This window comes from Xyrauchen texanus, chromosome 11 (assembly GCF_025860055.1).
Source record: "Xyrauchen texanus isolate HMW12.3.18 chromosome 11, RBS_HiC_50CHRs, whole genome shotgun sequence".
NCBI classification, from domain to species: domain Eukaryota; kingdom Metazoa; phylum Chordata; class Actinopteri; order Cypriniformes; family Catostomidae; genus Xyrauchen; species Xyrauchen texanus.
The window spans coordinates 47,387,152-47,410,843 of NC_068286.1; the positions used below are offsets into that span (position 1 = coordinate 47,387,152).

Here is a 23,692-nt window from a genome sequence, read left to right on the forward strand (position 1 = left end):
GTATATGCGTGTTTGTGTGTGTACAGTATGTGTGTACAGTATGTGTACAGTTTGTGTGTACAGTATATGCGTGTTTGTGTGTGTACAGTATGTGTGTACAGTATGTGTACAGTTTGTGTGTGTACAGTATATGTGTACAGTATGTGTGTGTGTGCAGTATGTGTGTGTACAGTATGTGTGTGTACAGTATATGTGTGTACAGTATGTGTGTGTACAGTATGTGTGCGTGTGCAGTATGTGTGTGTACAGTATGTGTGTGTACAGTATATGTGTACAGTATGTGTGTACAGTATGTACATGTTTGTGTGTGCAGTATGTGCTTGTACAGTATGTGTGTGTACAGTATGTGTGTGTACAGTATGTGTGCGTGTGCAGTATGTGTGTGTACAGTATGTGTGTGTACAGTATATGTGTACAGTATGTGTGTGTACAGTATGTACATGTTTGTGTGTGCAGTATGTGTGTGTACAGTATGTGTGTGTACAGTATATGTGTACAGTATGTGTGTGTACAGTATGTACATGTTTGTGCGTGTGCAGTGTGTGTGTACAGTATATGTGTACAGTATGTGTGTGTACAGTATGTACATGTTTGTGTGTGCAGTATGTGCTTGTACAGTATGTGTGTGTACAGTATGTACATGTTTGTGTGTGCAGTATGTGCGTGTACAGTATGTGTGTGTACAGTATGTGCAAGTTTGTGCGTGTGCAGTGTGTGTGTACAGTATATGTGTACAGTGTGTGTGTGTGTGTGTGCGCGTGTGTGTGCGAGTGTTTTTGTCTTTGTCACCTTGAAAGAAATAAACATCTTTATCTTAGTTTTTAAATGCTGAACAACACGTTTCCCGTCGCTGAGTTCTTCAGAGACAAGTTTGCCGTTGCCAACATACTTCAGCAAACTAGGTTAATATGAAAATCACCCCCGTAGTTGAGCCTCTCTTTTGGCCAATCAGCAGCCAGGTAAGTTTCCGTTAGACCAATGAACGATTAAGGGGCTGGGTCACACGCACTGTTGCTAGGGCACGACTTCAACCTTGTTACTATCACTGGCCAACCAATCATATGACACTTCGCGATGTGTCAACATCTTTCCCGTGAACTTCTCGCGTGAAAGTCTTTGATTGGATACTGTTGTTTTTAAGATCCGCCTTTAATCGTTTTCCGCCGTCTGATTGGGCAAATGAGCCATCAGTCACTCTCCAGATTTTAGTTTACGTGCAGTCTGCATTAATCTTTACAATTGACCTAATCGAGCCTCATCACTTTCCCCCCGTTTTTGTTTGTTTTGTTTTTCTCCCGTTATTTTTAAATAATTTGTTAAATTGTGTAAATACGTTTTTGTATTACTATTTCCCCCTCCCAATACATTCTCCAGAATGGAACTCAATTCTCTTCTAATTCTTCTTGAAGCAGCAGAGTATTTGGAAAGAAGAGACAGAGGTATAACGAAATGTCACTGCATTACTTGTGACGCAATAATAACTCTTTAAATATGTAATGCTGTTTTTGTTTACTTTCTCGCTAGAAGCTGAACACGGTTACGCGACTGTTTTACGGTACGACAGCGACCTTTGCAGAAAGAAAACATCTTCTCCAATTTTAAGGAAATCTCACAACAACAGGTAAATATATTTCTGACGATATATGAATAGATAACAATTCTCAAGCGATGATTATTTGACATGTGATCGCCATTTTTCCTTTGGGCTTGGCTGTGCATAAACATTGCCACGCGTACAGCATCAACTTTCCACAAACTCCCTTCAGCTTCATCATGTTCATGCATTTAATTAACCATGAACTTTTTATTGTTATATTCTCAAGGACGACACGTCTAGCAGCAGCGTCGACACATTTTGAAGTTCTGTATATGGAAACGCACATTTAAAGGCACTTGGTGATTTCTCTACACATTTTGGATGTGTCCTTAATCTAACAGCATGCACCATGATGTGAACTGAGTGTGTCAAATAAGAGAAACATCCAAAATGTGTAGTGTAAGTGCAGACCCTCATGCCACTGCACATGCACATCCGCAATAACAACTGCTTTCTGCATGCTGATGATCAGCAGCCTCTTCTCACCAATGCACATTTCATATCCCAAAGTCTCGGGTTTTGTGGGTGCAAAAGTAAATGTTAAAATCTGCAAAACATTTTTGATTGTGCCGACAGTTTTGATGCAAACGAAATCGAAGTAGTCTTGTTTTGATCACTGTCTAGTTGGCATGATCGGCATGTTTAAGTGCTGAAGTGTGTTGTGTAGCTATCAAACCGATTATATGAACTGTAACTTTTATTTATAGTGAGTGTAAATAATTGCTGGTTAAGATTTGAGTTAACCCTTTAATGCTTAAAACAACAAAACTCATTCCACTTCCTGTACCTCATCCATTTTTTGGAGTTATGCCCACGCCTCTATAGTACCAACCATACTTTTCTGAATAGTGTAACAAAACCAAAACAAAAAAGAAATTGTTTAATATATAATATAAAAAGATCATTTATTTACAGTGTATTTATTTATATATATATATATATATATATATATATACACTCTCCGGCCACTTTATTAGGTACACTTGTACATCTACTTATTCATGCGATTATCTAATCAGCCAATCGCGTGGCATAAACATGGATAAAATCATGCAGATACGGGTCAGGAGCTTCAGTTAATGTTCACATCAACCATTTTGTGTGTTTAACACCATTCTGAGTAAATTCTAGAGACTGTTGTGTGTGAAAATCCCAGAAATACTCAAACCAGCCCGTCTGGCACCAACAATCATGCCACGGTCCAAATCACTGACATCACATTTTTCCCCATTCTGATGGTTGGTGTGAATATTAACTGAAGCTCCTGACCCGTATCTGCATGATTCTATGCACTGCACTGCTGCAGCACGATTGGCTGATTAGATAATCGCAAGAATAAGTAGATGTACAGATGCACCTATATATATTATAACTGTTTAATTACCAAAATGTGATATTTAATAGTGTCATTTTTTTCCCCTCCCATTCCATAAATGATATATTTAATATTTTAAGTTTACTATCACAGGATATTTATTTCGTTGTTTATTACAAGAGAAATGAGTATTATATTCACACTAATGGCTACTATATCACATCGATGTTCTGAGTGACAGCGGTGAATTGAGTTTTCCGTATGCGTGTGCACATACATATTATACATGCTATTTCTTCCTCAAGTTACCGCTGATGTTTCAATGATTGACTTGATTGACATTTGACATTGTTACTTGATGAAGAAGCAACATTGCAGTAAACTATAGCAAGTGTAACACATGAACAGTCTGATATGATTGTTATCATATGGAAATGATGTTAATCGTGCATCTATTTACATTCAATAAGTGCCTGATAATATACACACAGTATGTGTAGCTCATGTGTATGATGTGTGTTATGTGTGTTTGACCGTCAGTTGCGTCTCATTTCACTGTGACATTAATGAATCCTGTTCTAGATTTTTGGCATCATCTCCTTGATATATGAAAAATAAAAACATCATCTATTCTATTATTTTCTAATTGTCTTGAAAATGTTTTGAATATGTGACACTATCTGGGCATTTGTTGATCCATTAGTGATGGATATACATGCCGGGTCACTAAAGACCTGAATATGTAATAATGTTTGCCGGAACACCCGTGCATTTAAGGGTTAAGCTGATTAAGCTTTACTATTTATATTTTTAATTTCCTCTATTTGCCATTCTGTACTGTATGCCATGAAAGCTTCTCTTTGCCCCTGTGAACAGTGTTGGCATTCCAAACAATGGGCACACAAAGAATTAGCAGTGCAATGTATGCATGTCACAAAAATCATATAAATTCAGATTTACTGTGAAATCTCTCCTAATTTTATGTTGTTTTTATATGTTGGCCAATACATTTCACTCCTGTTATCAGCTGTTGTTCAATCTCTTGTTAGTCTTATTTGCCAACACAAGCATGTAAAATGAAATAAACTACAAAATAGTGGTGTGTTTTTTTATTTAATTTTTTATTATTATTATTTCTCCCAATGTTGAAACGCCCAATTCCCACTACTTAGTAGGTCCTCATGGTGGCGCAGTTACTCACCTCAATGTGGGTGGTGGAGGACAATTCTGTTGCCTCCGCGTCTGAGACCGTCAATCCGCGCATCTGATCTCGTGACTCGTTGTGCATGACACCGCGGAGACTCACAGCATGTGGAGGCTCATGCTACTCTCCACGATCCACACACAACTCACCACACGCCCCATTGAGAGAACCACTAATCACCACCACGAGGAGGTTACCCCATGTGACTCTACCCTCCCTAGCAACCGGGCCAATTTGGTTACCCCATGTGACTCTACCCTCCCTAGCAACCGGGCCAATTTGGTTACCCCATGTGACTCTACCCTCCCTAGAAACCGGGACAATTTGGTTACCCCATGTGACTCTACCCTCCCTAGCAACCGGGCCAATTTGGTTACCCCATGTGACTCTACCCTCCCTAGAAACCGGGATAATTTGGTTACCCCATGTGACTCTACCCTCCCTAGCAACCGGGCCAATTTGGTTACCCCATGTGACTCTACCCTCCCTAGAAACCGGGACAATTTGGTTACCCCATGTGACTCTACCGTCCCTAGCAACCGGGCCAATTTGGTTACCCCATGTGACTCCACCCTCCCTAGCAACCGGGACAATTTGGTTGCTAAGGAGACCTGACTGGAGTCACTCAGCACGCCCTGGATTCGAACTCGCGAATCCAGGTGTGATAGTCAGCGTCAATACTCGCTGAGATACCCAGAACCCCTTGTGGTGTGTTTTTAAAATGAAAATTGTGCACAAATGATTCTGAAGATGTCTGGGTCAAGATAGGCCATGACTGTTTGTCAGACATCACCGTAAAATCAGCCAATTGGTGTCTGAGTGTAATGCTTTAATACAAACAGCACTTTAAATGCAGTTTAAAAGAAAAATAAATGTTTCTGGTAAATAGAAATATATTGTGCAATATGAGGGTCCTTTTGTAGATAATGTCCAACAAATTGAACCTAACTCAAACAGACTTAATGAAACTATACGTTGCAAATGACCCCATAGTGGAAGTCAATAGTAACATTTAATTTGCTTGACTTCATCTAGAAAATCTTCAAATATTGTTGTGGTAGAAATATGAGGTTGATAGTAGTAGTTAACCAGGGCTGGACTGGTAATCTGGCATACCGGGCATGGGTCGCGATAAGCTAAAAATGTCCTGCCGCCTTATGCTGAGTGGACCACAAAACAGTGCTGTGGTATGCAGAAAAGGCGACCACTCCCCACACTAAATGTGGCATGCAAAATAAGTTGCCCAAAACCTTTTTAATCATGCATTCTAGCAAAATAAATACAAACATGTACTGCAGAAGAAGTGCTTTGTTCAGATGTTGCTATTCTTTTACTTTTGAACTCTTATTGTTGACTATACACTGTAGGAGCATTACTGTGACGCTTGCACACGTCATGGATAGTGTGTTTGCAGTAGTGTCGTTGAGGTGTGGTTAAACACTTGCAGCTGGGTGTGGTGGTTAATAGACACATGCCAGCTGCTGGAGAGCTTTGACCTCTCGGTCTGTTTTGCTGCATTGGCCTGTAATGGCCCCCTTTTTTGGAGTGTCCCTTAACCGAAAGCAAAGCAGCAGGAAGCTAGTGGGCAGCCCTTCCTCCATATGTGCATTTAAATCAGTGGAAGTGGACGCACTGAGGGATATCTTTTTTTACCAAAGCACTTTAAATACTTTTTTGATTGGGTCAGAATTCACATTGCAGAAGCTTCTGCTGAAATCGGCCCCTTGTGTAATTTGAGCATGGCGTTAGCTGCACAAAAATATAAAGCAAAAGACTTTTGCATATTGGCATTTGTACATGAAGTGCTCAAGAGTTTGCTTGTGCACTTATAAGCTTTTTATGTTTTGGGGCCCCTATTGACTTAAAGTCTTACTGAGCAGTTTTGTTGATGTGGATATAGTGATAATGTAGAGCTAAAATGAGTAGCTGTTATGTTCATGCTCTTATTCCAACACCACAATCTGCTCTACACAGACACTTACAGTTTGCCTGTATTTTAAGTCGAGCTGATTTTTTACAGAACAAAGTTTACATAACATAGGGGCATTAACCAGGGCTTGGGGCAAAAAATGCCACAGAAAGTTTTAATTGAATCGAGTTTGAGAATTTATATTAATGAACTAGGTTAACACCAATTATATGCACGAGTATATAACCATATTATATGGTTAGATAAAGAAAACGCCCTCAAAAATGGTAAAAATGCCCCTGAAAATCAACTCTGTACATGTGTGACACTGGCGGATCTATTTAGCTTGTATTAGTGGTGAGATTGTCTTTCTCTTCATTGTACCTCTGCCCTGATTTCCTCAAGATCATTTTAAATCTGCTGTGTATAATGTTTCGATGCGTTCTCCTGAAGGCTGTCTTGTACAAGTCGTCAAACCCATGACCGCTGACCACAACAAAACAAACCAGCGTTCCACCATCACTGTGAAATTTCAGAGCTTTTTATAAACATTGTTTGTGTTCATGATGTCACCGTATTGCAAAATCACTTAATGCATCTCAATCAGCTCGTTCAGTAGTCAGGTTACTCTCAGCATCGATTTTCCCTTTCTGGAATGTCGTCCTCTCTTCTAAAGTCTCTCAAGTTGTTAGAGGACGACTGCGAGTTTAAATTTGGATGCCAAACTGCACTTTTAGAAGATTAAAACCACACTGCTACGTATTTGCTTTCAAACTAGCACTGTACTTTTGAATATCTACGACGAAAATACACAATCATGTTTTTGTACAGTAATCTTGTTGATTAATGCCAGCTGTGCTTTAATGGGCGACCTCGTTATCGTTTCGCAGGTATTTCAGTCAACGGTGTCCATTGTTCAGAATTGTTCAAAAATCAACATTTTGAGTGGCCTAAAACGCTGTTTACGTGTGGCTGAGTGGCCAAAACGCAGAGAAAACTCTCCTTTTTTTTTAAAATATCACACTCGTGGATGGGGCATCAGCTTATGTGAAATATCTCATTAGTCAAGTTTATTCATCGGTTATTTTAACACATACACAGAAACAGAGTAGGATAAACATGGTATACATTTGAGTTTTTTATGCATTTACGACAACCCCCTTATTTAGTTTGTTAAGAGAGAGTGTAATTACCCCATATATCATGCACCCCAGCATTCATTGGACTAAAATAGCATGTTACGGTTCGACTCGACTCAACTCGACTCACTTTATTTTTGTGAGCGTGCATTTCCTCTGCAGTTTAGTGCCGCCTCAGCGTGGGCGGGATTATAGGCTGATCGTCATAGTTACGCCGCCTCTACTGTCATGACGTCATCTTAAACAGAACACAAACTGACCAAAACAATAGCACGAGCGCTAGCTGTTAGCTGCTAGCTCATTGTGCTGCATAAAGCAGTTCATGGTGTTTAAGTGTAACAGTTAAATTGGTTGTTTTAGAAGCTAAATAAAGTGAAGCAGAATATAGAGTTAACATAACAAAACGTACCATCCTTCATCATGGACTCCAATAACGCCATTACAGAGTCCAAGGCGCTCTCCCACCCATTGCTCGCCGGTTTAAATAGCGTCCATTTGGTCGAACCACTTCCACTTTTCCTTGATGGTTCTGTCGTCACTTAAGTTTCTGTAACTTTTCCCTACACTGTTGGGAAGTCCGGTGGTATCCGTGTGTGGCCAACAGCTGAGACACTTCCTGAGAGATTTTTCGTTTCGTTCGTCGCTAACGAGAGGAACAACTGCACCTCGTTTATTGCCCATGGCATGGTTTTGCGTGCAGCCATTTCTATTTACAATTCGAAAGTCGTGTGAACAAATGACACTGCTATCGCTGTTGCTAACTTTAATACTAGCGTGTTGATGTCTCGTGTCGGAAATCCAGTGACGCTGTTAGTGACGATTCTCTCTGACCAATCAGTGATCTGTAGGATTTTGACGTCACATTTAGTATCGGCTCGGATCGCTTGGAACCTCGACCGAGGTGGTACTAAAAAATGTATCAGGTACCAGGTGCTATCCACAGTGGAAAACCCCCAAAAGAGCGAGCAGAGTTGAGTCGAGTCGAGTTGTACCACTCGGTGGAAAAGCCCCTTAATAGACTCTATAAATACTAAAGGATTATGTTTTGTGTATGATGCCGGACTCAGGAGAGGCAAGGTGGAGAGACCAACATATTTATTTCTACATTTATTTGCCATAAGTTAAAAATGCAAAAATGTTTATAAACCCAAGACTAAAGTTTCTTTACATTTCTCTTGCATTCATTTGTGCTGTCTGGTGCTTTGGTTTCAATGATTGCAGTTGAGTTACCTTAAAGATAGAAGCAGTCCGAACATGGTATGTCAGCGAGTCAAATTGCCGTCTGTCTTTGTTTTCAGGCCCATTCGATTTTTTGACAACTGAGCATTTTTGTTTGTTCGCAATCACAATGCATAACATGTTGGCCAAAGTGAATATGGTGCTAAAAGACATTTGGAGCTCTGACGCTCCTTATGGATCACACTATATTACCACTATAACTTTAATTTCACATGTTGCTGCAGCAGATCTCGCTGTAATGTTTTAACATTTCTTTGTAACCTGGCCATTGTGGCCACATCTAGCATCTGAAATATCTATAAACTTAGGTTCAATAGTTAAAATGACACGATTCTCAAAACGTAAAAAATATATAAAAATAAATAAATAAACAAACATTTCATCGGATAGCATGAACTGCTATGTGTTTTCTCATCTTTTCACTTCCATGTTGTCTATAGCTTCTCTTCCTCACTCTATCCCTTTGTTGATTTCTTGTTCAGGTCGTCACACAATGAGCTGGAAAAACACAGGTAAGACCTTGTTTGCTTGTTTACCATATCCAGTATGCTTTATTTAAAGCTGAACTTTCGGGGTCTGGGTATCTCAGCGAGTATTGACGCTGACTATCACACCTGGAGTCGTGAGTTTGAATCCAGGGTGTGCTGAGTGACTCCAGTCAGGTCTCCTTAGCAACCAAATTGGCCCGGTTGCTAGGGAGGGTAGAGTCACATGGGGTAACCTCCTCGTGGTGGTGATTAGTGGTTCTCTCAATGGGGCGTGTGGTGAGTTGTGTGTGGATCGTGGAGAGTAGCATGAGTCTCCACATGCTGAGAGTCTCCGCGGTGTCGTGCACAACGAGTCACGTGATAAGATGCGCGGATTGATGGTCTCAGAAGTGGAGACAACTGAGACTCGTCCTCCACCACCCGGATTGAGGCGAGTAACCGCGCCACCATGAGGACTTAGTAAGTAGTGGGAATTGGGCGTTCAAATTGGGAGAAAAGGGGATGAATAGGCTTCACGCTATTCTCCGCGGCATCCACGCACAACTCACCACACGCCCCACCGAGAGCGAGAACCGCATTATAGCGAGGTTACCCCATGTGACTTTACCCTCCCTAGCAACTGGGCCAATTTGGTTGCTAAGGAGACCTGACTGGAGTCACTCAGCACGCCCTGGATTCAAACTCGCGACTCAAGTGTGATAGTCAGCGTCAATACTCGCTGAGATACCCAGACCCTGGCAGTAGCATTTTTTAAGTAGCCTATTTAGAGTATTTTTTCTGTGCAAAGAATTTTATGCAATAATAAAAATAATAATATTCTGTCCACTATAACATTATTGGGCCTCATTCTTGAAAAACGAGCAGAATTTGTTTTTGAGTAAATTGTTTGTGTACATTTTCGGATTCACAAAAATTGTTGCATTTTCAAAACGTTAGTTGGTACGAACAAAATTTACACCTGCTCCCGAATACCTGTGAATCATGATGTGTTCTTTTGGGCAAACAGTCATGACTACATTTTGATAGAACAAAAACATATTAAGTAATGAAAAATAACTAATAATTAAATTAGTGAAATTAACCTTAAATTCAGAAATGTTTCCCAGGTGCTGGCATTTATTTTTAACATGGGATGAGAGGTTCATGGAAAGACGCAATTTGCATTTAATTTTCTCTATTAAAATAAATAAATTCATACCCTCTGACATGACTGGCTGTTTTTTATTTTTGATATGAGCTCGGCATCGGTAAATCGCGTTCAGTTGATAAGGTGTGGTCAATGGTATAATACTGTTAACCCCGTAAATAAACACATGCAGGTGCGTACGCAATAAAACACTGTTGTAAATCTTACAGCATTTCAGTAAAAGACCTTCTTCAGGCATTCTCTCAATCTCTTTTTAAAGATTGCTCCTGTTGCAAGGAAAATATCACCGTTACAATCATGATTCGCTCGAGAAGTTTTGCCAATGATGCTGATGATGTGCTCAACTGAACCAGAGAAGATTAATGGTGGTGGACATGTTCCTGCCGGCGTGAACTGAAGTTAGTTTTTTACACTAAAGCTTCATTTCAAACCATTTTTAATTGACCCCCTTGGACGGTTTAATTGACAAAAGAACCTCCGATGGCAGCAAATGTATGCGATGACTGTAAGTTCCTCACTTTCTTTTTAGAACGAGCATGCGAGTGTTTGCTAAATGAATATTTTACGATGTGAATGAATTCCATTTGAAAAATATAATAAAAATAAATAAATTGCATTATTGTTCGCATAGATGTTAAAGCTTCATATTCTCATTTACTAGCGAGTCTGAAGCTTTCCTTTTATGGCGTTTCTATGGGCGTGGATTATGATAATTGTGAATGAACGTGCACACGCCCCCTGTTTACGAATGTTTGGAATTCACTAACATACACATGTTTTACTAACCAATCTGGTGAGTACGAAGCGTTTGTGAATCCGACGGAAAGTTTTCGGGAAGGTCCATTTTACGTCCAAATTACTCCGAATTTCCTCATATATTTACGTAAGTTTCATGGATGAGGCCCATTGTTGCCTTTCAAAGTATACTCTTTTGACCGTGAGTGAATACGAACGTGTTCGACGATGTGCACAGACCCTTGGTCTTGAGTCCACACTGACTGTTTTGATTATAAAATTTGTGTCACACAAACTGTGCGGAGAATTGATGTCACGAGGAATCAAAAGATCCTTGATATTTTGACATATAAGACGTCTTTCTTCTATAAAAACATACTGTGAATTTCAGAACTCAAAACTTAATCCCCAATGCAATAAAAGCATTTATTGAAGCCAAGCTGCCAAAATGTTTCGTTCGCTATTTCCGCAATATTGTGATGTCACAATGGGTACTAATTCATTCATGACCGCCTACAACAACAACATCGATGCCTACTTTACATCATCGCACCCTTGGCCCCGCCCACTGGTGCACAGTTTGTCCTCAGAGAGCAGGATATAGGCCTAGTGTGGCATAACTATTCCTGAACACCACCCATCTGCGCTATTTTTAATGGTTGGTGTATGTGAACATGCACTAGACGGACGTCTTTGATGGTTTTGATGCATTTCCAGCGATGTGCATTTCAGTGCAGTATGATACTGGAAACTGGATGTGTGCTTGTTCATTGTTCTTTGGACTATGTGTGTGCATCATGTGGATATGTCATCAGCATATTTCAGCGTGGATTGCATGTTTTGTCAACTCGTATCACCGTGATTGCGTGTGAACCAGTCATAAAACAATTCAACTTAGCAAAGGAATTTTTATTGAAGGATGGTGAAGTTAAAACACTTGGACCAGATCAAAAGCGAAAGTAAACAGTTCCATACATGAATATTTCAAATGACTGTTTGATAGTTTGATAGGCCATGGTTCTCAGCAGGAAACCGATGGAGTGCGTACTCCAGGTAGGGAAGGAGGTATTGCCCCAAGTGAAGGAGTTCAAGTGCCTCGGGGTCTTGTTCACGAGTGAGGGGACAATGGAGCGGGAGGTTGGCCAGAGAATTGGGGCAGCGGGGGCGGTATTGCACTCGCTCTATCGCACCGTTGTCACAAAAAGAGAGCTGAGCCGGAAGGCAAAGCTCTCGATCTACCGGTCAATTTTTGTTCCTACCCTCACCTATGGTCATGAAGGCTGGGTCATGACCGAAAGAACTAGGTCGCGAGTACAAGCGGCCGAAATGGGCTTCCTCAGAAGGGTGGCGGGCTTCTCCCTTAGAGATAGGGTGAGGAGCTCAGTCATCCGTGAGGAGCTCTGAGTAGAGCCGCTGCTCCTTTGCGTCGAAAGGAGTCAGTTGAGGTGGTTTGGGCATCTGGTAAGGATGCCCCTGGCCACCTCCCTTGGGAGGTGTTTCAGGCACGTCCAGCTGGCAGGAGGCCTCGGGGAAGACCCAGGATTAGGTGGAGAGATTACATCTCCACACTGGCCTGGGAACACCTCGGGGTCCCCCAGTCAGAGCTGGTTAATGTGGCTTGGGATAGGGAAGTTTGGGGCCCCCTGCTGGAGCGGCTTCCCCCGCGACCCGACTTCGGATAAGCGGTTGAAGATGGATGGATGGATGGATGTTTGATAGTTTATGGTGCTTAAACACTGTTTACATGGGGCGCGTCCGTTGAAGTGATGCGATGGCTTGAGGTTGTCTATACCGGGCGCGTCGACACAAACTTTCTAAACTGTTTATATGTGTTTTTGGCAGTAGTAGTGCCAGTGTGTGCATCACAAAATGGAACGGGACATCTGTTTAAAGTCGGCGCGATGTGCCACAACGGATGCTTCCATGATTATGGGAATATAATGGGTTATATTGCTTTTGACGCGACTCTCGCATCCAGTGTAAACGGGACGTGAGTGTTAACAGTCGTGCTTGAGATAAACAGTTTAATAAATTCAGATGCAATGTGTTGGATGCGCGTTATCTGTAAACCCTGAAATTTCGATTTATAAGTGTTGTGGTCTTGTGGAGTTGTTTGAACTCTCTTCCGATTGAATTTCAAACATGGCCGTATTTGAGGGGCTGCACGATGTTAGCCAATCAGAACAGTGGGCGTTTCTCTTGCTGTTTAAAGTTGGAGCTGAACCCAAAACTGAGTGTTTCAGACAGAGGGCCTGAGACAGGGTGGAAAATAATCATATATTACTAAATTATGACTGTTTTAATGCAAAAATATATATATTTACTAACATTATCAGTAGGACCTCAGGACCCCTTTTCTACAAGACATAATTTCTGAAACGTTTTATATTTCGACCCTTTATTTTATTTGGCCAACAATTTATTACATGTTGTTTAGGACCAAACGTTATTACATATAGGGCCTTTATTACATTTTGGTGCCTGTATCACATTTTGTACCCATTATTGCATTTGTGCCCTCTATAAAATGACAAAACTTTTTGTGCTAATGTGTGCAAGAGGTGGAGCGTGTTTGCCTGAGATTTGTGTCCCGTGTGCTGGTATCTTGGACTTTGCCAGTCACATGCCTATGTTTGAGGAATTGATTACTGCCACTTGGTAAAGAAATATGTTCAGTCACATCCTTCCACATATCAGAGCTTCTGCTTCTGTTGAAACATTCACAATACCTGGTCGAGTTCCAGGGATGACAGAAAAACCATACAGGCATGTATATTACATGTTGTTGAAGGGACTTACACTTAAAAGAAACACAAAAGAGATCAACCTGCCACTGCCACTGTAGTGCAACTTCCAAGTAGTTGATTTCTTCTGTGATCAGAGACAAAGTGATGAATGTGATTTACAATTCCCCCGTTGCAATACAGTCTAGGTGTGCACACAGGGCATTGCTGATTGTGGAGTCAGAAATATTTGTAAAGAAAATCAATGTGACTTTGGAATGCCTCATTGGCATTGATGAACAAATGAAGGGCACTGGGCCTTACAGTGGATTGCAGTGTTATTACAAAAAAAAATATATATATATATATCCTAGATACTAGATCATGTCTGCTTTTTACTCAGCTATTGCACTGGATATTAATTCACTGGATATTAATTTTGATACCAAAAACACTTTTTATCGAAAGCAACTTGCAGCATACTACTGTAGAGCTACATGACATTTAATTACATTTTTATTATTTTAATATGTACCTTGAGGTTCACTTATAATATTAGTAAAAATATATAATTTTCCACTTTCATTCGGACCCTCTATCACTGTGTTTTGGTGCTGCTTCTCCTTTAAGACTTGACAGTAAACGCCCACTGTTCTGTTCTGATTGGCTCTCTCCGTGTCATCTCACTGCTCACCGCTACTGGGCGGGGCTACAGGAGTGTTACGGTAAAGTAGGCATTGATGTGTTGTTGTGGAGGCAGTCAGATGCAAATGTCTATTGTGACATCACAATGTGGAGGAAGTGGAGAACGAGTCGTTTTGGCAGTGTTGTTTCAACAAATGCTCTTTATTTAGTGAGGAGGAAGTTTTGAGTTCTGAAACTTACAGTGTGGTTTTATGGTACGGTGACTCTTATATGTTAAAAGATCAAGGAAAATTGTATTCCTCTGAACAGGGCTTCTGTTAGAAATGTTTTGGCCTGTTACAAAACTAATTTAAACTAATTGATTTAGTTTTGAAACTAATTGCTTGACGGATTAAATTCAGTTGAGGTGGTTTGGGCATCTGGTAAGGATGCCCCCTGGCCGCCTCCCTAGGGAGGTGTTTCAGGCACGTCCAGCTGGGAGGAGGCCTCGGGGAAGACCCAGGACTAGGTGGAGAGATTACATCTCCACACTGGCCTGGGAACGCCTCGGGGTCGCCCAGTCAGAGCTGGTTAATGTGGCTCGGGATAGGGAAGTTTGGGGCCCCCTGCTGGAGCAGCTGCCCCCGCGACCTGAATTCGGATAAGCGGTTGAAGATGGATGGATGGATGCTTGACGGATGAGCACCTTTGCCAGGCGCGACCATGTAAACTATGATCATGCATGGGAAACTGCATTGCCAATATTTATAATGAAAAGGAGTTATATTTTGGTCTGTTTTTCACCCAAAACAGATTGTATCGCTTCAGAAGACATGGATTACTTTTATGCTGCCTTTATGTCCTTTTTGGAGCTGAAATATTTGGGCCATATTGACTTTCGTTGTATGGATAAATTAACCTCATGTGCCAACTTTTTTGCACATATTCACCTAGTGGTGCAGAAATGACAAAGTATAAGATAATACAAGTAAAATATGTCAAAAGCAAGTAAGAAAAAGAGACTTAAGTGAAAATTAGGCTAAACTTGGTCATTGGTCTACAGTCAGAACTGGTCATAAACTGCCTGGAACTCAATTTTAAAATTATTGCTGTGCCCCATTACATAAATCAACACATAACCATTTAATTTAGCGGTTTTCATAGCACAACTGTAATCTATAAAGCCCAGATTGCAATCTCAATCATTTCCTCTGTCATGCCTACAAGGCTTCAAAACTTTTGGTATTAGAATACCAATACCATGGAGCACTCTCAAGTTCAATATACTAATTTCGAGTATTACTCCAGTCCCCCAACCTGTCCTTTTTTGTTTTGTTTTGCTACAGACGTGCCAAACTGCGACTGTACCTGGAGGAGTTGAAACAGCTTGTGCCTTTGGGTCCTGATAGCAACCGTCACACCACACTGAGCCTGCTCAAGCGTGCCAAAATGCACATCAAGGTACCAACAAATCTGCATCTTTATGGCAATAAAACTGTTTGCACCGCAGCTAAGAGGTTAGGGCAGCTTAGAGCACTTACAGTCAGAGAGGCAGTTAATCAGAAACTGTCTACAGTGTTTCTCAACTGGTGGGTTGCCGGGTTCTTTCTCCATTCCAATTTTGCACGGCTCAATTTTGGACCCCCAAGGCAAATGCTTCTCTTCTGAAAACGTGATGCGATTAAAACCTGGTTTTCGTGCAAGTGTGTCGCGAGCCATCACAGAATTAGGACAGTGATTAGGACAATTCAGTGCTGGGTGTGCATCCTCACAGCCCGGCCACGCCCTCCTCCTCGTCACACTCCTTCACTGGCCGATTCAGGCCAGGGAAGCCTCCGGCTTGACGTACTCCCCTCCCTTCCTGGAGGGAAGTACATTTTCTGCTGGCAGGTCTTCCCCACCTCTTTGGAGCCCTTGAAGAGATGAGGGGAGGGAGAGGGAAAGAGCGAGGGGGAGAGATAGAGAGAGAGAGAGGAGAGAGAGGAAAAACTTGCTCGCTGGTCCCCGGACATGCCGTCGCCTGGTCCTCAGCCACTCCTCCGCCCTCTGGTGGACGACAGCCGCTCCTCCCCTGTTGGATGGTAGAGAGTCCTCCAACCCCTGGCCGATGATAACAGCTCCTCCTTAAATCTTGTATCCCAGCCAATCTATACACTATTCACTCCTTCCGCATTGGAGCAGCAGTCGCAGCGCATTCATTCACAGGGCCATTGGTCATCTGATGCAGTCCACTAGATTAGAACTCATCACCTGCACATCAAAAAGATCTAATCACCATTAACAAGAAAATACCTGATGTCCGGCTCTACGGGACTCCTAAGCTCCCATTCAATGTGCACAGGCGAACGCCATACAGTCCATTCAAATTCCAGCTGGCTCACACCACGGAGGTGGTGTGCGGATGCTGCCAGTTCGTATTGAAGAATTGAAGAGTTCAGTCAAAATACTGCATAAATCATTTTCATCACATGAAACAGGTGTTTCCCTGTCGAACGTTGAGCAGTTCCATGCTTGACGATTCATTGGTTTACATGCTTTAATGTTCAAAAAACACATTCTTGTTCTCATCCTGTACATTTATTTTCCCATCCTCTGGCTCAAACGCTCTGATTCACCTCCTGTCTCTTTAAAGCCCCCCTTTCCGAAAAGCCTAGTCTGCTCTGATTGGTCAGCTGGCCTAGTCTGTTGTGATTGGTCAACCGCGTAGAGCATGTGTCAGAAATGTAACGCCCCTTACCATAACCGAGTTTCAGCTCCCGAGTCTTCCTGAGCAGCTGTAAACACTACTGTAACTATGGTAACAGTGCCGTCGGTTTTTGCCGTACCAGTTCGAACCAGAGTCCGATAATGAAATAAATAATGAAAGTTTAGAGGAATAAGCAGATTGACCTGAACCACCTTCGCAAGCGTGACTTGAGCAGGACGTTTCACAGTGGTAAGTTTGAATTTTGGAGCTTTCTTACAAGTACACTGTTGATTATTGTGAACCTGACAAAGCTTCAAGTAAAAGACAGGTAGTGCATCTAAGTTAGTCATCTATTTCTGGAATGGGTGAAGCCAAACTTTTGTCGCCGTAGATATGTTCGGTGAACAGATGCTTACTCCCGGTTAGTGAGCTAGTTAGCCGTGGACTCCCGTGGATAGCAGCCGTAACATTACATTTTTCATTTATGCATTTTGCTGATGCTTTATCCAAAGTGACTTACAGTGCACTTATTACAGGGACAATCCCCCCGGAGCAACCTGGAGTTAAGTGCCTTACGCAAGGACACATTGGTGGTGGCTGTGGGGATCAAACCAGCAACCTTCTGATTACCAGTTATGTGCTTTAGTCCACTACGCCACCACCACATTACAGCTTGTAATTAGATAATTAAATAAGACTCTTGAGATCGACCATTTTGTTACACAGATTTGGGTAAAAGCCGGCCCACAGCTGAATAGTAAACCCTTACCAAAACAATAACATTACATAGCAAGTTACCCGAGCACTAGCGTAGATTTCAGACGTAAAATGACCATTTGTTAAAATAAATCCATCTGCACACTTGATCACTATTCATGATAGTAAGAACAACAAACAATCTGCATAATTCTACACAATTGTATGTAAAAGTGGGCCCGCATCTGATTAGCAAAACTATTTCAACACAATAACATTAGCTAGCAGGTTAGCAGATACAGCTGTGCACTCGTACACCATAACTACAACACAAAGCTCTCGGTAGCAGATAAATCCACAAATAATCAAGCATACTCGCAGGCGGTGATCCTGATGCACCAGATTGTCCCAACAAAATGGGAACTGCACCATCTTTCAGGAGTAACCGTTTTGAAATTCTGGCATCGGTTGTGGTTGTACTGCTGAGGAATAGTGCTAAAAATACATTTTAACCACTGATTCTTCAACTCGTCTGCCTTTGGAAGTCCAAACAAAGAGGTCTTGCTTTCGCAGTGAAGAAAACTGCGTCTTCTCAACATGGCGACAACTCTAACCCGACTCATCCTGGCCTCGGCTGTAACTACGTTTGTTTGAGGGCGGGCCAAAGTTGGCCTTAGGCGGGCATTATGCAAATGTGTTCCATAGTGATGTAGATACACTACGGAAGAAATGTCTGGACTACAAACAGCCCGTTTCTTGTAGTTCTTGAGCAGTGTTGTCTGTGGGAGAGAATAACTCACTTTTGCGCGGACTTTGTAACTTTGCAGAACTTTTACATGCACAAACAGCTGTATTGCACACTAAAGGACAGATCAATCAAACGCTGTGTGGTCCCGTGCTCGAGGATTCGGCACGTTCGTAAAGCAGCTTTAGACATTTCATTTGAGTGCAGTTTGGGAACTGTGTGATTCTTACTTTTGTGGCGTTCTCCCGTTCGAATCGCAGAGTGAGTCTTCCCGCTGACCTTACCGCGGCACTGCCTCCGCAAGTGCTTGGGCTATTATCTATGCCACTTCTGCCTCGCTTACCTAATAAAGCTCGAAGAATATAAGATAAATGTTACATTAAATACAGGTTATGTTTTATACTGTGTTGGGTCACCACTTGACGTCCAATGTAAAATGAAGCAAAAGGAAAACCAGTTGAAAACCACAGGAAGTACAGGAAGTGAATCACTCTACATGTTGCAACTCAGCTGACCTATGTTTCCTGGCAACAGAGATGATAATTTACCTCGCCTAAAAATTATTTGTACATTTTATATTAATATTTTTTTCTCCATTCCCCATCTATTCAAGGTGACCCACATAACTCATTGCATCTAATGATGAAGCACATTAGCATGTCTGGTGTACATTCAAGCTAAGCGTGTGACAAAAGCAAGACAGTTTCTGCTCTTGACACAATGGCAAAAGAATAATGATCCATGTCCAACCTCGTTATTTATCTCAAATGGTTGTAAACCTCAGTGGAGTGGAAAGTGAAACGCAGGCAAGAAAGACAACCCAGTACATTGGCACTGTTAACCCCTTAGTTTCTGTCTTGTTACACGATATCTCAGCTCAGTCGGCCTGGTTTCCTGTCATGCAGCATTGGTTTGTCTTTATTGCTGAGCCATTAAATTGCTTACCTTACCTTAGCCCACGTTCAAAGATTGTTGACCTCTGGCACTGTGCATTCTCATCCCGATTGGTACATGATAATGTCATACATTGTGGTGTCTCTTTGCTCTGTGGTTTGATCACTGGAAACATGTGCTCTACAGAAGCTTGAGGAACAGGACAGGAAGGCTGTAAATGTGAAAGAACAGCTGCAGAGAGAACATCGCTACCTCAAACGGCGCCTGGAGCAGCTCTCTGTACAGGGCTTAGAACGCATTCGCACTGACAGCATGGGCTCCACTATCTCCACCGACTCCGAGCAAGGTACAGAACAGCCACAACTATTTTTGAGTTCAATGATGCATTCACCATTTTTACTTGTTGTGCTATTCAAAGCTTTATGTGATTATGCACTTGTAGCAATTACTGTTAACATGCAAAAAGACTGTTTGCTAACTTCTGACATGGTTAATATCCTGCCATACTTACCATGTGAGTGGATTTACTTAAATTGCATTAATATATAATTTAAATAAACACAACTGCAAGTGGGCCACTTCTCCTGTAGCTTACATACACAAATATGTGATTGGGATGGGAATCTGTAATTACTGAAAGCGGCATCCGGTTATCATCTCGGACATGAACAAAGTTAATTTGCATTTCTTATATAATTTTGTGTCAAATTCAATTAATATTTACCAGTAGAGTCATATAATGGTTTATAATGGTGCTCCAACACAATGGTCTCTAGTGTGTTTGTATGTGGATTTTGGACACAGGGGGTGTGGCTAATTCAACAGCTTGTCTGGTGGAAGTTTCAGAACTGCTAAAATCGTTTACAGCACCTTTATGTGTATGTCAATGCGGTCAGTGTTTTTCAAATCTGGTATTTCTACATTGGTTGTCATAGCAATGACCTTCTTCTTCAGCAACTGTAGAATTACAGCAGCGTTTTATCTCTGATCACAGATGTGGACGTTGACATAGAGGGGATGGAGTTCACACCGGGCGAGGGTGATAGCGTGGACAGTGTTAGCGATGGTGAGGACCGCTTCAGCCTGCAGAGCAGCTCCAGCGACGGAGGCCTCCATTTACATTCCCAGAGACTACAGGCTCACATCTGCTAGGTCGTGCCAGACCACGACTGTGCCACCTCCGACATGCCCATCAGCCACTCCCAGCTGGCAGGAAGCACCTGGCTGAGCCTCCTCATGTGATTTCCACTCTTCAGAACACTCTTTCCTCTCCCAACCCTTTAAATCAGCCCTACAAGAAAACACAGACTAGCAATCTGCGGTTTTGGTGGGAACATACAGTATGTAGTGTGGTAATGCAGTTTTGACTTGTCTGTTCAGTTGTGTATTTAAGTACTAGAAAACTGAGAAACAGAGGCTCTGTTCCAAAACCTAGGAAGCTGCCTTGATGTCTACTGGACAGTCTACATGTGCAGCTACGTAGTAAGGGGGCAACCTCAGTGAAATGGAAGATTTTAGGTGACTGAATTGAAACACTCTTTCTAGGCAGAGACCGTTAACGCTCACGCCACTCAAAAAAGCGGTTTTCATGTGATGTGTAGGTGCCATAGGTGTCTTTTACCACTTTTTGCCATTGCTGATTTTGTCCCTAACGCTTTCGGTAGGTATTTGTCTAATAATCGTATCTAAGTCTTCACTGGAGTTTATAGTTTGTAGTGTTTTGCTGTGTTTGCTGCGGTTGTCCAAAGGAGCAAAACGTGGAAATGTTCAACGCTTGGCAACGTCCTCTTTTGCACGCTCGCACTCTTCTTCTCTGTCGCTCATCTGCCGCCCGCTCTCCGATCCAGATAAATAACAAAACCAAAAACCACAACAACAACAACATAAAAACATATTACGGGATTCATTTAAACCCTGATCCCCTTGAATCCAAAACTAAAGCTTAGACCAACAAGTCATGGCTTCGCATCAGGAGTGAGCGAATGATGCCTAAACATGCTGTCCTGCCAGGCAACTCACTAGGTGTTGGAATAGAGCTAGCATGTTAGTTAGTTAGCTAGCATGATGCGCGTGCTTTTGTATGACTTTGAGGGGGGAAATTCATTGACAGTATTTTGCATAATGGGTTTGAACAAGATCTGTTTGTTGTGCACTTCTCACATACTCATATATGTTTCTTCTTTCAGTAGTAATGATGTAGCATAAACATGGAAAGCCGTGGCTTTCTCGTGCATTGATAATTCTGGACCAAGACTTGGAAGATGAGCAGGCCAGTTCATTAATCTCCTCTCACCTGCTCGTTCTGAACTAAACAATACAGCGTACTTTTAACTCTACAGCACATTTATCACGTTCATTTGCTTAGCTTGTATCTGTGTGAGGCCAGCACTCAAACTGACATGTCAAAACTGTATGTGTGGAAAAAGCTCTTCGTTGAGGTGTTGGGTACCATCCGAGAATTACATTCATTTGTGCAGTATATTTTTCCCTTTCTATGTTCAATGTAGATGACATCACCATCATCCTTTAAGGTCTAATGCAGTATATTTGCAATACCGTGTGCAATATTTAGTATAAAAAAGAGAGTACTTAAGAGTTGGGCATGCCAACCTCCACAAACAGACCTGGTCTGCACAGCAGGCTTGACCAAAAAAAAAAGACTGAAAGTGATTTTAAATGTGTAGTATATTTTCTAAAGAATTTTATTTTCCTAAATGTTCCTCAGTTGAAAGACAAAACAAAAAAGAAGAGTATATGAAAGGCTTTTACGTCAATTTGGGATTTCGTCCCATAGATTTCCCACTGTCAATGCCGTGCCTTGGTGACTTTCCATGTCCCCCTGTTCCTCTCGTATCCTTGACACATCGCTCCATCCTTGCTCAAATAAACAACCTGCCAGCCTCCATCCTCAGGCCTTAAATAGACTCTTCCTCATGCTTTTGGTAAAGAGTAATGAGGAATAGGCGTGTTGTAACGATCACAATTAAAATCTCTTGTCTCTTCATTCTTTCCTTTCTGTGTGCCATGCAATGTCGGCTTCTCTTTTAAAAACATCACCTAATCAACTCTGTCCTTACTCCTGAAATGTGTCATTCAGAAAGACTTTAGGAGAAGAGCATCGGAATCAATGATTAATGGCAGCTCGAGACCCCCAATGGTAGCACCTGTTCTAGTGTTAATGTATGCCAGAGGTGGTCATAGTATGGATTCATGTGCCAGTATGAGCAATGCAGCAATCTGAATATGATTTTTAGTGCTTGTTTTGTAAAGGGGTGGATGTAAAGCAGCTCTGTTTCAAAACGATGGGGCATTTGTGACCAACGTTATTGTGAAAGTGAATATAACATTGATTTTACCTCTCCAATTCAACATTGAAGTCTTTTATTTTGTACTTTAATGAAAGCTACATTGTTCAAGAAGAGTTTACATTTATGTCATGGGTATGCCTGACTGTTCGTAGCAAAACATTATTATTCAAGTGGCTTGCAGATTAACACCAACAAAAAAACCTCCTGCACAGAACCTCCCGTTGACATGGTTTACTTGAGAATTGGACTTGTGGGGTACATATGAGATTTTAGCTTTCAAATGACATGCTACATCATTGTGCATGTGAAGTCGTGAAATGTAGCTAAAGATCAGTTATGCAATAGCAATATACTTTATGACAGCGCTATTCAGACGCAGCATGGTTTTGGAGGAAAGCTTTAAAACACTAAACTGAGTGCATGTCATCTGACTGGAACTACTGTAATTATGTGTACATCTTAGATCCATCGTCCATCACTCAAAGAGAGAGAGACAGAGAGTTGTATCCACTAGGAAGACACAAATGATGACGTTGAGATAAGCACAAGGGCTTCTGAAAGAACAGATCAGATCAGATGACTAATACAAAATCGTCTTATCCTTGGTATGCACGTAATGGCACTAAAAGAACTTCAATGAAATGGTTCCTGCCATATAAGTGAAATTTTATTTTTCTAAGTAACCCCTTCTCGTTTTAGGAGACATCAGGTGTAATTTCAGATTTATATCTTTATATGAATAGCCTATAGATTTGTAAGTCTTATTTTCTGTGCACCGTGCTTATTCCGCTGCTTTTATTTGTTAAGTGTTAATGCAGCACTTTGTTGACAGGTTGGAGATTTTGGTTGAGATGTTGTTATGAGAGAAAGGCGGAGCTTTGTGCTTCACTGAAGAAGGAGGGTTCTGTGCCTGTGAACAGATTTACTTTTAGAAAACTAGTAATATGCATTCATATATAATATTATAAAGGTCACCCCCCCCCCCACCCCACCCACCCCCATTTGTGTGTGTACACTATTACATGGTGCTGGCGATGTTTTGAGCCCACACTTTGAGGTATAATGTATTCTTGTATTGTAATACAAATTATTAAAATGTTTTATACACATTGGTCCATTGAGTTGTTTTTTACCCTCATTTTTTGGACTTTCTTTCTTCTGCAGAACACAAATTTTTAGTGGATTTTTAGAAGAATATTTCAGCTCTGTTGGTCCATACAGTGCAAGTGAATGGTGACCAGAA

The 23,692-nt window shown here is 41.5% G+C and overlaps 1 protein-coding gene across 2 annotated transcripts; it reads left to right on the plus strand.

Moving 5' to 3' along the window:
* Positions 1-1,202: 1,202 nt before the first annotated feature.
* Positions 1,203-23,552, plus strand: mxd4 (MAX dimerization protein 4). 2 transcript variants are annotated; one of them, XM_052137349.1, is made up of 6 exons: positions 1,205-1,439; positions 1,525-1,621; positions 8,886-8,915; positions 15,467-15,581; positions 19,328-19,487; positions 20,136-23,552. In XM_052137349.1, exons 1-6 carry the CDS (start codon positions 1,376-1,378, stop codon positions 20,291-20,293), a joined length of 624 nt encoding a protein of 207 aa, XP_051993309.1. In that variant the 5' UTR covers positions 1,205-1,375; the 3' UTR covers positions 20,294-23,552. The 2 variants fall into 2 exon arrangements, with proteins under 2 accessions (XP_051993310.1, XP_051993309.1); XM_052137350.1 differs by lacking the exon at positions 8,886-8,915 and having other exon boundaries at positions 1,203-1,439.
* Positions 23,553-23,692: the final 140 nt, after the last annotated feature.

What these genes read in the sequence shown, in the direction of transcription:
- mxd4 (XM_052137349.1), top strand. Translation starts at nt 1,376, where the DNA reads ATGGAACTCAATTCTCTTCTAATTCTTCTTGAAGCAGCAGAGTATTTG. An exon ending in AGGAAATCTCACAACAACAG is followed by an intron (nt 1,622 to 8,885) that starts GTAAATATATTT and finishes TTTCTTGTTCAG; the next exon opens with GTCGTCACACAATGAGCTGG. An exon ending in GTGCCAAAATGCACATCAAG is followed by an intron (nt 15,582 to 19,327) that starts GTACCAACAAAT and finishes TGTGCTCTACAG; the next exon opens with AAGCTTGAGGAACAGGACAG.